Source organism: Chlorocebus sabaeus, chromosome 2, assembly GCF_047675955.1.
Source record: "Chlorocebus sabaeus isolate Y175 chromosome 2, mChlSab1.0.hap1, whole genome shotgun sequence".
Lineage (NCBI taxonomy): Eukaryota > Metazoa > Chordata > Mammalia > Primates > Cercopithecidae > Chlorocebus > Chlorocebus sabaeus.
In genome coordinates this window covers 69,706,620-69,720,283 of record NC_132905.1, presented here as the reverse complement: position 1 = coordinate 69,720,283, position 13,664 = coordinate 69,706,620, and the positions used below count along the sequence as shown (strand labels likewise).

The 13,664-nt window shown below is 46.7% G+C and overlaps 1 protein-coding gene across 4 annotated transcripts in view; it reads left to right on the top strand.

Annotated features, from left to right (window-relative positions):
* The window catches only part of EVA1C (eva-1 homolog C), a 108,116-nt gene that overhangs the window by 46,647 nt on the left and 47,805 nt on the right, over positions 1-13,664 (top strand). For 3 of the 4 annotated variants that reach the window (XM_037990627.2, XM_007964974.3, XM_007964952.3), the window contains exons 3-4: positions 232-355; positions 10,533-10,685. In XM_037990627.2, coding sequence (XP_037846555.1) covers positions 232-355; positions 10,533-10,685 — 277 coding nt within the window. The remainder of the gene's footprint in view (positions 1-231; positions 356-10,532; positions 10,686-13,664) is intronic. The other variant, XM_007964982.3, reaches the window with a different exon arrangement.

Sequence of the window (13,664 nt, the reverse complement as noted above, 5' to 3'; positions counted from 1 at the left end):
AGTTTTCCCAGGAGCCTGGCACTATTGGATCAGGTTTCTTTTCAGGAGAAAGAGCAAGGAGACAGGGAGCCAATCCACTCACCCACGTGTATTGCTCTTCGGCCTTAGACACAGCCTGGCCAGGTGGGGAGGCGTCCTTCCCTTTGCAGAGCCCAGAGCAGCCCAGGTTCGGGTCTGGCAGTCCCTGTGAGCAGTTTTCAAGCCTGTCCCTTTTCTACCCTCTCCTTCTAGAAGGTGCTGGACGAATGCCAGAACCAGCGGGCCTGCCACCTCCTGGTCAATAGCCGTGTTTTTGGACCTGACCTTTGTCCAGGAAGCAGTAAATACCTCCTGGTCTCCTTTAAATGCCAACCTAGTAAGTAACTTCGGAGGGGGACAGTGTGTTTGGGGTGTGGTTCTCCCTTCTTTTACACTCCTGGTCAAAATTCTCTGCCCGTTGGCATTTGTCCAACTTTGAAACTCATTAATAGAAACATTGGGCTCCATCCTACCCAGTTTTTTAGAAAGAAAGACAGAGAGAGAGAGAGAGAGAGAGAGAGAGAGAGAGAGAGAGGGATTTTGTGTGCGTGAGTCTGCACATGCCTTCATTTTCTTACAAATGCCTGAATTTTAAGAATCCAATCTGTAAAACTCAGTTGTACTGATGCTACAGCTCCCAGGGGTGGTGAGAGACTGCTATTGCTGTTCCTCAAAGTGAGGAACTGGTTCTGCTTTTCAGAGGTGTCTTGTGCTGAGATTGAGGGGCTCCCTGTTTTTCCTTGAGGCTCAGTGACCCACTTGCCACCTGCACCCACTGCTTCAGCGCTTTGATCCGGCTCCTCCCGCCCCCACCCACGGCAGGGGCTCCTTGTTCCCCAGGAGAGTGAGAGGGGGCATGGCTGGAGCAATCTCTTTTATTCTGGTTCTTGTTCTTTTCTCCATTGACTTTTGCCATTTCTAACACACATCAGCTTTGTGATGGCCAAAAATAATCCATCTTCCGTGGGTGGGTCACACTTCCAGGCGCCAAGAGCCTGCCTGAGATAAATCATAGGTCACTGTGGCATTAGAGGTTCCTGCACACCTTGTTGCAAACCAAAAAATGAGAAGTTAAGCATTTTTTTTTTTTTTTTGAGACAGAGTTTCACTCTTGTTGCCCAGGATGGAGTGCAACGGGCAATCTCGGCTCACCACAACTTTCGCCTCCCAGGTTCAAGCAATTCTCCTGCCTCAGCTTCCCGAGTAGCCGGGACTACAGGCATGTGCCACCATGCCTGGCTAATTTTGTATTTTTAGTAGAGAGAGGGTTTCGCCATGCTGGTCAGGCTGGTCTTGAACTCCTGACCTCAGGTGATCCACCCGTCATGGCCTCCCAAAGTGCTAGGATTACAGGCATGAGCCACCGCGCCTGGTCGAGTTAAGCATTTTTAAGCCTTCTGCCTGCCACCCAACACACCTGTTTTCACTTTTTGCATTTTGTTGTCTGTTAGCTCCCATCCTGGAGCCCAGAGTTCCCCGATATCCTGGTGGCCTAGGTGCCAGACTTATGTGGGGAGAGGTCAGGCCACACTCGTACTGTAGTCTCAGGTACACATCTGGGGAGAAAGCCCCCGAACCCTTCAGCAGATATGCAGGCTTCTGTCAAACTCCTTCCCTGCCAGGGTCCACATACGTCAAAACTGCCCTGTGCTTTTCTAACACAGCACATGCAAAGGCACTCACGCTCTTACAGCATATAATAGATACTCATCACACACGCCTCTCATAATAGACATCATCACCCACAGGCACACACTAGCACGACCTTATACCCCATTATACACACTCAAACGCACACAAGCTGTCACACTCACTCACACTATCATACATGCTCACACACGCTCACATGTACAGACAATCGCAAATATCTACAAGCAGGCCCAGCCATTCAGAACCGCCTGAACTCCCTTCGTGACCCCTCTCTACCCTCCCTCCAGCACCAGACATTGGGATCACCTCCTGCCTCAGTCAACAGACTCAGGAAATCACACCAAGATCTCAGTGTTCTTCCTCACTTCCCTCCCACCGCTGAACCTCACAGATGACTGTGTCATGGCCTTGAAGACACCCTTGACTGCCATTAGCTTTGCCTTCTTTTTTTTTCTGTTCTCCACTTCCCTCCTTCCATGATGTAAAAGATTGCCCTTTAAAAAGTGGCTTTTGGCTGGGGGCGGTGGCTCACGCCTGTAATCCCAGCACTTTGGGAGGCCAAGGTGGGCAGATCACCTGAGGTCGGGTGCTTGAGACCAGCCTGACCAACATGGAGAAACCTCGTCTCTACTAAAAATATGAAATTAGCTGGGCATAGTGGTGGACGCCTGTAATCCCAGCTACTCGGGAGGCTGAGGCAGGAGAATCACTTGAACCCGGGAGGCAGAGGTTGCAGTGAGCTGAGATGGCGCCATTGCACTCCCGCCTGGGTGACAGAGCGAGACTCCGTCTTGGAAAAAAAAAAAAAAAGCCCTTGTTCAAGATGTTAACAGTTGGAGAACTGAGGTGGTGGGAATATGGCTGTTGGTTGTGATGTTCTTTCACATTTTCTATATGTTTGAAATGTTTCATAAGTTGAGAAAAGCCAGCCTCTAAGAGAAGTCAAATGACCTTTGTAAAATTGCCCGAGCCTCAGATAAGTCAGTACAGAGCCCCAGCCCCGCGACTGTGGTGTGAGGCTTCCTCTGGTTTACTCATATCATTTCAGCAAACACTTATGAAGCCCCCACTGTGCACAGGAGTGGAGGATGAAGAGAACTCACATCCCGCAGACATTCCCTGAATGGCGGTTCTATTGTGGGTGGTGTCGACACCCCCTCCAGGGTATTTCACAACCTTCCTTCACCCAGCAACCATGCCTAAGATCTTCACACAGCTGGTTCCTTCTCCTTGTGTAATCTCCACCCCAAACAGCACCTTTCAAGAGAGACCTTCTCTGTCCAAAAAACAGCAACCACCACCAAAAAAAAAACCCCTCTACTATCACAGCATCCTATGTTATTTTCTTCACAGCAGCATTATCATTTAGATTTACCTTATTTGTGGCCTGTGTATGATTTGCACACACACTGCATCAGATTGTGAGCATCATGAAAGCAGGAACTCTGTGTGGTTCAGCATTGTCACCCCAGAGCAGTAGGTGCTTAATATATATTCACGGAGCAAATGTTCACCCAGCAGGGGCCAGGTCCTGTGCTCGGCACTGGAGAGACACAGGTGAGCGCATCCTTGGTAACCAGATTGTCCAGTCCTGTGGGGCCTGATACTCACTGTGAGTTTCACATAAATATGTGCAAGATTCCAGGTAGGGTCAGGGCTTCATGGAGAGGCACTTGGTACTATGCAAGCAGCTTGCAGAAGAATTTTTTTTTTTTTTTTTCTTGAGATAGGGTCTCACTCCATCACCCAGGCTGGAGTATAGTGGCTTGATCTTGGCTCACTGCAACCTCTGCCTCACGGGTTCAAGCAATTCTCCTGCCTCAGCCTCCTGAGTAACTGGGATTACAGGCATGCACCACCACACCTGGCTAATTTTTGTATTTTTAGTAGAGACCTGGTTTCTCCATGTTGGCCAGGCTGGTCTTGAACTCCCGACCTCAAGTGATCTGTCCCCCTTGGCCTCCCAAAGTGCTAGGCTCACAGGCGTGAACCACCGTGCCCAGCCTCATAGGAGGAATTGACCTCAACTGGGGGTTCAGTGGAGTCTTTTTGGACCAAGTGGTGACGGAGCTGAGAACTGCAGGGATGCAGGGCACAGAAAGACTGCTCCATACAGAAGCCTGTGGCTGGGGGTTGCAGGTGCATTGGCGCAGCCAGTCACGGGGTAGGAGCACAGAAGCAAGATAGCAGGAGAGAGCACCAGCTGGGGAGCTGGAGTAGGGATCCTGAGCCCTCAGAGCCAAGGAAGGAGGTGGGGCTCTATCTGTAGGGCAGCATTTAAGCAGGGAGGGTGCTAAGATGAAGTCATAAGGCCCCACTGGCTGCCCCATAGAGAGCAGATGAGAGGCAGAGCCACTGTGTAACCTAGACACTGGCAACCTGAGCACTGCCATTTAGGAGGTGGAAGTGAGATTGTCTGCACACCTTCCTGCCTCTTTTTCTGCATCTCTCACACCTCCTGAGGCTCTTCTCCTCACTTCCCCGTTCTAGTCTGGGCAGGACACTGTGAATGTCCAAAGGCTGCACGGCTGTACCCTGTGGTGTGTGGAGCCAGTGCTTATCATGCGAGCCAGTTATGCATGTGTTACCAGCTCTGCCTGTGTTCTGTGGAATCTGCCACGGTGGGAATATTTACACCAGGGAAATTGGCAAATGCCACTGATCGGGTTTATTTGCTTGTCTTTACGGAAAGCTCTTTTACCAGCAAGCCTCACTGGAAACTTCTTTTCCTTAATGTGCATTATGCTTCCTTCCTCAAAACCTCACCTCCCAAACTGCATTCTTTCAGGAAATGTAGGTTTCAGCGAGGCTTGGATTTAGGTAGTTCTGGGTTCATATTCCTTTCTGCTGTGTGTCTGCTGCGTGTTGGGCAGTGTAGGGACACTTTCTAGGACTCGGTTGTAACATGGGATTATGTCTCTTCTGCAGAGGGCTGTTATAAGACTGTGAAAACACAGTGTTGTATGTAACACGCTTAACACAGGACCATGGAGTTGAGCTCAGCAGTTGGTAGCTATTATTTCAATAAAGCTGATTCAAGTCACTCTGCTAAAGACATGAATGACTAAATGATACAGTCATGCCTGTCATTCTGGCATTTTGGGAAGCCAAGGCAGAATTGTTTGAGGCCAGTAGTCAGAGACTAGCCTGGGTAACATAGTGAGACCCCTCTCTCTCTTAAAAAAAAAAAAAAAAGAAAAAGAAAAAAAAATTAGCAGGGCAAGGTGTCAGGCACCTGCAGTCCTAGCTATTTGGGAGGCTGCAGCAGAAGGACTGCTTGAGCCCAGGAATCTGAGGTTACAATGAACTATGATCTCACCACTGCACTCCAATCTAGATGACAGGGTGAGATCTATTTACTAAAGAAAGAAAGAAATAATAAAAATAAATAGAAGTGACTATCTACATTTCAACATCACTATGCACTGGCAATTGTATGCAATGTCAGTAATAAAATACTCTCACCATGGCAGATCCTTCCTCTGCCCACCTTTGAAAGGTGGCTGGTGATATGCTGGGAACAGGTCCCCCAAAATCTGGCCATGAACTGGCCCCCAAACAGGCCATAAACAAAATCTCTGCAGCACAAAATCTCTGCATCACAAACATGTGACATGTTTGTGATGGCCATGACGCCCATAATGGAAGGTTGTGGGTTTACCGGAATGAGGGCAAGGAACACCTGGCCCACCCAGGGTGAAAAACCGCTTAAAGGAGTTCTTAACCACAAACAATAGCATGAGCGATCTGTGCCTTAAGGACTTGCTCCTGCTGCAGATAACTAGCCAGAGCCCATCCCTCTATTTCGGCCCATCCCTTTATTTCTCATAAGGAATACTTTTAGTTAATCTATAATCTATAGAAACAGTGCTTGTCACTGGCTTGCTGTCAATAAATATGTGGGTAAATCTCTGTTCCAGGCTCTCAGCTCTGGAGGCTGTGAGACCCCTGATTTCCCACTCCACACCTGTATAGTTCTGTGTGTCTTTAATTCCTCCAGCACCACTGGGTTAGGGTCTTCCCAACTGAGCTGGTCTCGGCAGTGATGTGCTTTTGTGACTGTTGTATCAAAGAGAAGCAGAATGACCCACATAGCCCGCTCATTAGTAGGTTGGTGCAAAAATAATCACGGTTTTTGCCTATTGCTTTTAAGAGCAAAAATCACAGTTACTTTTGCACCAATTTAATAAAATGAGGAAGGGGAATTTCATTGCTGTTGTCATTTAAGCAGAGTCGTGGTTCTACCTTCCCAGGCCCCTGCCATCCTCCCCATCTAAACTCCCAGGAGAGTTGGCAACCCACTTCTGGAAGGCTGCCCACACCTTCTCTAATCTGAGACCAGTTGAGAACTCTAACCCAGCTCTAAAACAAATTGTAGTTTTCTAAGAAAAGTAGCAATGATATTAGTAGTTTCTTAATTTTTTATAATCCAGAAATGTCACTCTTATGTGACAGTGAATTAGCACATTCCCAAGGAACCAAGTGACTCAATGTAACACAGCAGTCATCCCAAGGATGTAATATGACATACACAGGCCCCTCCGTTCCAGGAGATGATTTGCCCATAATCTGGGGACGAAATCGCTGGAGGCCTTACATGTGGGTGTTGCGTTACTCTGGGAGGGTTTTGTTGGCATCGAGGCTACCTTTAATGAATGGGCTTTAATAAATCAAAGAGATGTGGCTAATAAATGCATTTCATGACATGCCTTAAACAAAACAAAACAAAAAAACCTCTTCTAACTTTTAAAAATTTTGATTTAAAAAAAAAAAGAAAAAGAAAAAAAAAAAAGATTTCCATTTAAAAAGTTTCCAATTTGTGGAGATAAGGCTTGTTTTTGTCCTGCCTTCTCCCATCCTCTTTCTGTGCCAGCTCTGCCACCGGAAGGCATTCTTAACATTTTTCTGAGTTCTTATGGTTGGAAGGGGGCTTTGGCTCTTCTGGTGTTTCTATCCAAGCCCTCTTTTCTGCATCAAAGGCCATCGTTTACTCTGGGCCTTTGAAGTCAGGCAAAATGTTGTTGTTGGTGGGATTTAGCGTCTACTCATAAACTGCATATAAATGCCAGTGCGGATATGACTCACCAAAAAGAATCAAACCTTCCGACGTTGGGGTCAGACTTAGCAGTCTTTTCTTTAGAGAATGAAAACAAAACTTGCCTTGGCTCTAAGTTTAAGCTGTTGAATTAAGATTCCAGTGAGTGGGTAAAGGGCCTTCGAGACATTTGCTTAGTCACCATTTTCATTTTTCTTCCTCGTGGAGGTTCTTCCTGCTTATTACACTACCAGGGCAGGATGGGGATTTTGTGAGCATCTGTAGGCTGGCTTCTGCTCCGAGCCTTTCATTCATCTTGAATGTTCGCATCTTCATGGATGAAAGGATAGCAACAAAGTTTGCCAGCAGCAGAGCTGGTGGTCCTCTTGAGATTCTGTAAAGTTTTCCTTCCTGTGGTCCAAAATTTGGCCTCGCTGTTGCTTCTCTGCTTTTGGTAGAAAGTCATGGAAATTTACAAGGTACAGAAAGATGCTGTTTAGTCCAGGCACGGTGGCTCACGCCTGTAATCCCAGCATTTTGGGAGGTCTAGGTGGATGGATCATTCGAGGTCAGGAGTTCAAGACCAGCCTAGCCAACATGGTGAAACTCTGTCTCTACTAAAAATACAAAAATCAGCCAGGCCTGGTGGCACATGCCTGTAATCCCAGCTCCTCGGGAGGCTGAGTCAGGAGAATGGCTTGAACCTGCGAGGTGGAAGTTGCAGTGAGCCGAGATTGCGTCCCCTGCACTCCAGCCTGGGTGACAGAGTGAGACCCTGCCAGAAAAAGAAAGAAAGAAGGTGGGGGGGGGGGGGGGAGAGAGAGAGAGAGAGAGAGAGGAAAGAGAGAGAGAGAGAGAGAAAGAAAGGAAGGAAGGAAAGAAGGAAGGAAGGAAGGAAGGAAGGAAGGAAGGAAGGAAGGAAGGGGCATTTATATTTGAAAATTATTTTCTTTCATTTTTTTAAGTTTGGAGCTTAGCATCATTGATGCCAGGATACGAAGATCCAGCCAGCTGCTATGGCCCTAATGTGTACAGCTCATGCCTTTCTGTAGGGATTAAGGTGGGCGTTTTCAAATTGTGATTGCAGCCCATGGTAGGAAAAGATTTTCACATTTTGGCCCAATGGAACACATACTCATATACACACAACTGAAAAATAAATGTTTAAATTACAAAACAGTGTTTATACTTTCTTCATGTGATGCCCTTCGTTGTTTTCCAAACTACTGTATTCTTTATTTTAAAAAATTGCTGGTTACAACGCACTAATGATTTCAAGACTCATGAATGAACCTCAAATCACAATTTGGAAAACTTGGGCTTGAGGTGTCTGTGGGAGCTGGAATCAGCCTGCACTTCCAATCCAGGAAAGAAAAGTGGGAGGAGAACATGAGCATGTGCGAGGAGTGAGAGGCTGGGGTGGAAGAGGTTCCCTCTGGACAGTTTTCCCGCCCACTCCGGGCCAGCCCATTACAACCCTAGCAGTTCTTGCCATTTAACTCCTGTTTGCAGTTAACACCAATGCTTGTTTGGCTAAAAAATGCACCTGTCTGCTGTGTGGTTGCCATTTCAAAGTAGAAAACTCCAGAACAACGGTGATAGAGTAGAGCTAGCATTTTTTAAAGAATTTTCTTTACAGAATGTTGGCAAGGATAAGAACCACATATGCAAATAAATGACCGTGGTTCCCTTTATATTTTGCTTTGCTTTGATTTTGCGAAGTTTAAGATAAGTGACAATCTAGGAGAGATTTTCTAACACTTAAGAGACAAAAGTTAGCATCCGGAATACATGAATCACTCCTGCAAATTTTAAAAATCCATCACACACTATGCAAAGGATTTGAAGAGGTTGTTCACAGAAGGACTGCTTTGAATATCAATTTATTAATACATTTAAAGCTGTTAGAACAGGGCGTAGTTGGGAGGAAGTCTTCAGCAAGTATTAGCTATTATTATTATTTATTATTATTTTTGAGATGAAGGCTTGCTGTGTTGCTCAGGCTGCAGTGCAGTGGCACAATCTCAGCTCACTGCAACCTTCCCCTCCTAGGTTCGTGATTCTCCTGCCTCAGCCTCCTGAGTAGCTGGGATTACAGGCATCCAACATCACGCCTGGCTAATATTCGTAGTTTTAGTAGAGACGGGGTTTCGCTATGTTGGCCAGGCTGGTCTCAAACTCCTGACCTCAGGTGATCCGCCCACCTCAGCCTCTCAAGGTGCTGGGATTACAGGTGTGAGGCACCGCAACCAGCTGTGTAAGCTATTATTATTTAAAGATATCTTTATTGAGATATCATTTACATAGCATAAAATTCACATTTTTCAAGTGTAGAATCCAGTGATTTTCAGTGAATTTACTGAGTTGTGCAACCATGACCACAGTCCAGCATGGGACATTCCCACCATCTCAGAAGGCTTCCCTGTGTCCATTTTCTGTCACTCTGTGACCTCACTTTCAGCCTCAGGTGCCCACTCATCTACATTCTGCCCCTAAAGGTTTGCCTCTTCTGAATTCTTCATATAAAAGGAATCACACCATATGCAGTCTTTTGTGTCTGGAGTGTTAGCTCTTACTGCTTTAAAAAAATCAAATCATTATTAAACATTTTCACTAATTAAATGGTTTTGGAGTACATTCTTTAAAAAAAAAAATGTTTTCTTCAACAGTGCACGCATAATGCCAACTTTGTATGACATTGCAAAGAAAGATTTTACTATGATAAACAGATTAAACAAACAAACTTTTCCCTGAATTCTTTGAGAACAACGTACAACCTGGTCCAGATCATCCTAACCTAGAATGCGCCATCAGCTTGACAGTCAGTTGTTCCTGGATTTACCAGATTTGGGGCAGAGTTTCCACGCTTCTCTAAAGAGGGATTCTTAACTGACACCGTGCCTTGTTTTTGCCCCTTTCCTAGTAAAGGAAATGATTTGATTTGGTATCATATCATCTTTCTTGCTTTTTTTAAAATTAGAAACGAGGCCTTGCTATGTTTCCCAGGCTGGTCGCCGACTTCTGGGCTTAAGTGATCCCCCTGCCTCAGCCTCCCTCCCAAGATGCTGGGATTACGGGTGTGAGCCACTGTGCCCGGTCTCTTTTCTTGTCTTTTAAACAAATAAATGTAAGCCGGGCATGGTGTGCACTCATATTCCCAGGTACTTGAGAAGCTGAGGGGAGAGAATCCTTTGAGCCTAGGTTTGAGCCCAAGAGTTCAAGGCTGCAGTGAGCTATGATTGCACCACTGCACTCTAGCCTGGGTAACAGAGTGAAACCCTGTCTCTAAAAAACTAAACTAAACTAAACTAATAAATAATTCGTACACGCATGGGGATACCAGTGGAGGGGCTGGAGGTGAGGTTTAACTGGGCTGTCTCCAGAGAGAGAAAGAAGCTTAATGCTTCTTTCAAGTAACTTCTGGTCTGTCTTTACCTATGTGGATCCCAAGCCAACATTTGAGAAAAGGCTCCCTTCAGTGAAGGCACGTGTGACCTTAAGTGGTGAGCGAGAGAAACTTCCTTTCTAGCCAGGCCCTGCCTGGGACCTAACTCCATGCGTCTGCTTCCTTAACTCTGGCACCTCTCCTCCATTTGCCCCTTAGTATAATTCCCAGGGTCTCTGCGCTTGTCAACAGGTTACTTCCCACCCGCTTCCTGCAGAGGGCTTTATTTTCTAGGGTCAGAGACAGCATGAGCCCAGAGGGCCATCCCCACCACCCCCTTCTCAGGGTGCAGCCCCGGGGAAATGAGCAGGGGGATTTGGACAGAGCTCACCAGTTCCTTCTGGGGGAAGCTGATGGTGCCTTCAATTTTTGTTTCTGCTTCAGATGAATTAAAAAACAAAACCGTGTGTGAAGACCAGGAGCTGAAACTGCACTGCCATGAATCCAAGTTCCTCAACATCTACTCTGCGACCTACGGCAGGAGGACCCAGGAAAGGGACATCTGCTCCTCCGAGGCAGAGCGGCTCCCCCCTTTTGGTATGTGCTTTTGTATGTGTGTTAGTCAGGGATCTCTAGAGGGACAGATCATCTATCCTATATGATCGTGGAAGTTAATACTTAACATGACCACGATCTTGTGATCGTGTAATTAATACTTAATAAACTCCCATATATAAGTGTGTGTGTATGTGTGTGTGTGTGTGTGTGTGTATATATATGCTTTTAAACAGTAATCTGCCAAAAATAAGTAAGTAAAAGAACAAGAACTAGCCGGGCGTGGTGGCTCATGCCTATAATCCCAGCACTTTGGGAGGCCCAGGCAGGCGGATCACAAGATCAGGAGTTGGAGACCATCCTGGCCAATATGGTGAAACCCCGTCTTTACTAAAACTACAAAAATTAGCCAGGCATGGTCGCGGGCACCTGTAATCCCAGCTACTTGGGAGGCTGAGGCAGCAGAATTGCTTGAACCTGGGAGGTGGAGGTTGCAGTGAGCCAAGATCGTGCCATTACACTCTAACCTGGGCAACAAGAGCAAGACTCTGTCTCAAAAAAAAAAAAAAAAAAAAAGAACTGAAGACAAACACTAAGAATAGTACCCAACTCCCCTTTACATACATATAAAGAATAGTACCCAACTCCCCTTTATATATATGTAAATAAAGGGGAGTTTATTACTATTAATTTACATGGTCACAGGTCCCACAATAGGCTGACTGCAAGCTGAGGAGCAGGGAGAGCCAGTTTGAGCCTCAAAACTGAAGAACTTGGAGTCTGATGTTCGAGGGCAGGAAGCATCCAGCACGAAGAAAGATGTAGACTGGAGGCTAAGGCAGTCTCTCCTTTTCACGTTTTTCTGCCTGCTTTATATTTGCTGGCAGCTGATTCGATGGTGCCCACCAGATTAAGGGTAGGTCTGCGTTTCCCAGCCCACTGACTCAAACATTAATCTCTTTTGGCAACACCCTCACAGACACACCCAGGAAATACTTTGTATCCTTCAATCCAATCAAGTTGACACTCAGTATTAACCATCACAGTAGGGTTATACTTAGGGTGCAGTCTGAGCGGATTAAGGCCCTGGCTCCCCAAGGAAGGAAGCCATGCCAGTGGGCAGTGCCCTTAACTTGATCTGGGCTTGAGTGTTCCTGTCCTGACAGGCTCAGCAGTCAAAGGGGGCAGAGACGCACGTGTGAGGGTGGGTCCCCATTGTCCATAATGATACTACCCACTGTCCTGGTCCAGTAAGTTGACTTGTGAGCTCTTGAACCCCATCTTCCCTGTCTGATAACACCTGCATGTGTTCGGTTCTCTCTGTTAAATGTCTCTACCCCCTCCTCCTTTCTCCCTGCTACTGCCTTAGGGAAAGGGACCATTGCTGAGTCACTGTAGCCATCTCCCTACTCCCAGGCTTGCCTTTCTCCCCACAGTGGCCTCAGGTCGGCCCTCCCTCCCTCCCCTCCTTCCTTCCTTCCCCTTCCTAACACCCTGCAGGGGCTCCCTGTATTATATGGTTCTTTAGCTGGATGAGGGACCCTTGGTGTTTTAACTCCTTCCTGCAAAAAGAGGCTTCATCACTTTTTTTTTTTTCTTTAATTCTTAACCTTTATAATATTCAAGAATGCCTTTCCAGAACAGGGATTGTGCAAGGCATTGTGGATCTATGTCTTCTTTACGGGCTCTGTGTTCCCCTATGCCCACTCCATTTTTTTTTTTTTTTTTTTTTTTTTTTTTTTTGAGATGGAGTCTCCCTCTGTCACCCAGGCTGAAGCACAGTGGCATGATCTCGGCTCACTGCAACCTTCACTTCCAAGTTCAAGCAATTCTCCTGCCTCAGCCTCCCGAGTAACTGGGATTACAGGTGCCTGCCACCATGCCCGGCTAATTTTTATAGTTTATTAGAGACAGGGTTTCACCATGTTGGTCAGGCTGGTCTCGAACTTCTGACCTCAGGTGATCCACCCACCTTGGCCTCCCAAAGTGCTGGGATTACAGGAGTGAGGCACTGCACCCGGTCTCCATTTCTTTTTCATTTCTTTTTTTTTTCAAACGGAGTCTCGCTCCATCCCCCAGGCTGGACTGCAGTGGCACAATCTTGGTTCACTGCAAGCTCCACCTCCCGGGTTCACACCATTCTCCTGCCTCAGCCTCCTGAGTAGCTGGGACTACAGGTGCCCACCACCAAGCATGGCAATTTTTTTGTATTTTTAGTAAAAATGGGTTTCACCGTGTTAGCCAGGATGGTCTCAATCCCCTGACCTCATGATCCGCCCTCCTCGGCCTCCCAAAGTGCTGGGATTACAGGCAGGAGCCACCGTGCCCGGCCTCCATTTCTTAATATTGCAGAGAAGTACCTCATTTCCCAGGCTTACTAGTCTAACTTAGCCGCCTGTGTTTTAAGAAACAGCAGTAAGTTAACATCCGTGTCAGCTGTTCTTTTGAGCAGAATTCAGTTGACCAAGCAGGTAAATCTGTACGCTGAATGGTTTGTGTTCAGTTGGTCACTGCCTTTCATTCCTACGAACGGTGGATGAGAGTTGGATTTAATTAATAAATTTATTTATTTATTTGTTTATTTTTGAGACAGTCTTGCTCTGTCGCCCATGCTAGAGTGCAATGGCACGATCTCCATTTACTGTACCCTCCACCTCCCAGGTTCAAGTGATTCTCCTGCCTCAACCTCCCGAGTAGCTGGGACTACAGGCACTTGCCACTACACCCAGCCAATTTTTGTATTTTTAGTAGAGATGGGGTTTCGCCATGTGTTGACCAGGCTGGTCTTGAACTCTTGACCTCAAGTGATCCACCTGCCTTGGCCTCCCAAAGTGCTGGGATTACAGGTGTGAGTCACTGTGTCCGGCCGAGAGTTGGATTTAAAAGGGAAGAGTATACCAGACATAGTGTTTTATGCCTGTGTAATCCCAGCTACTCTGGAGGTTGAGATGGGAAGATCACTTGAGGCCTAGAGTTTGAGGTTGTAGTGAGCTATGATCGCACCTCCACACTCCAGCCTGG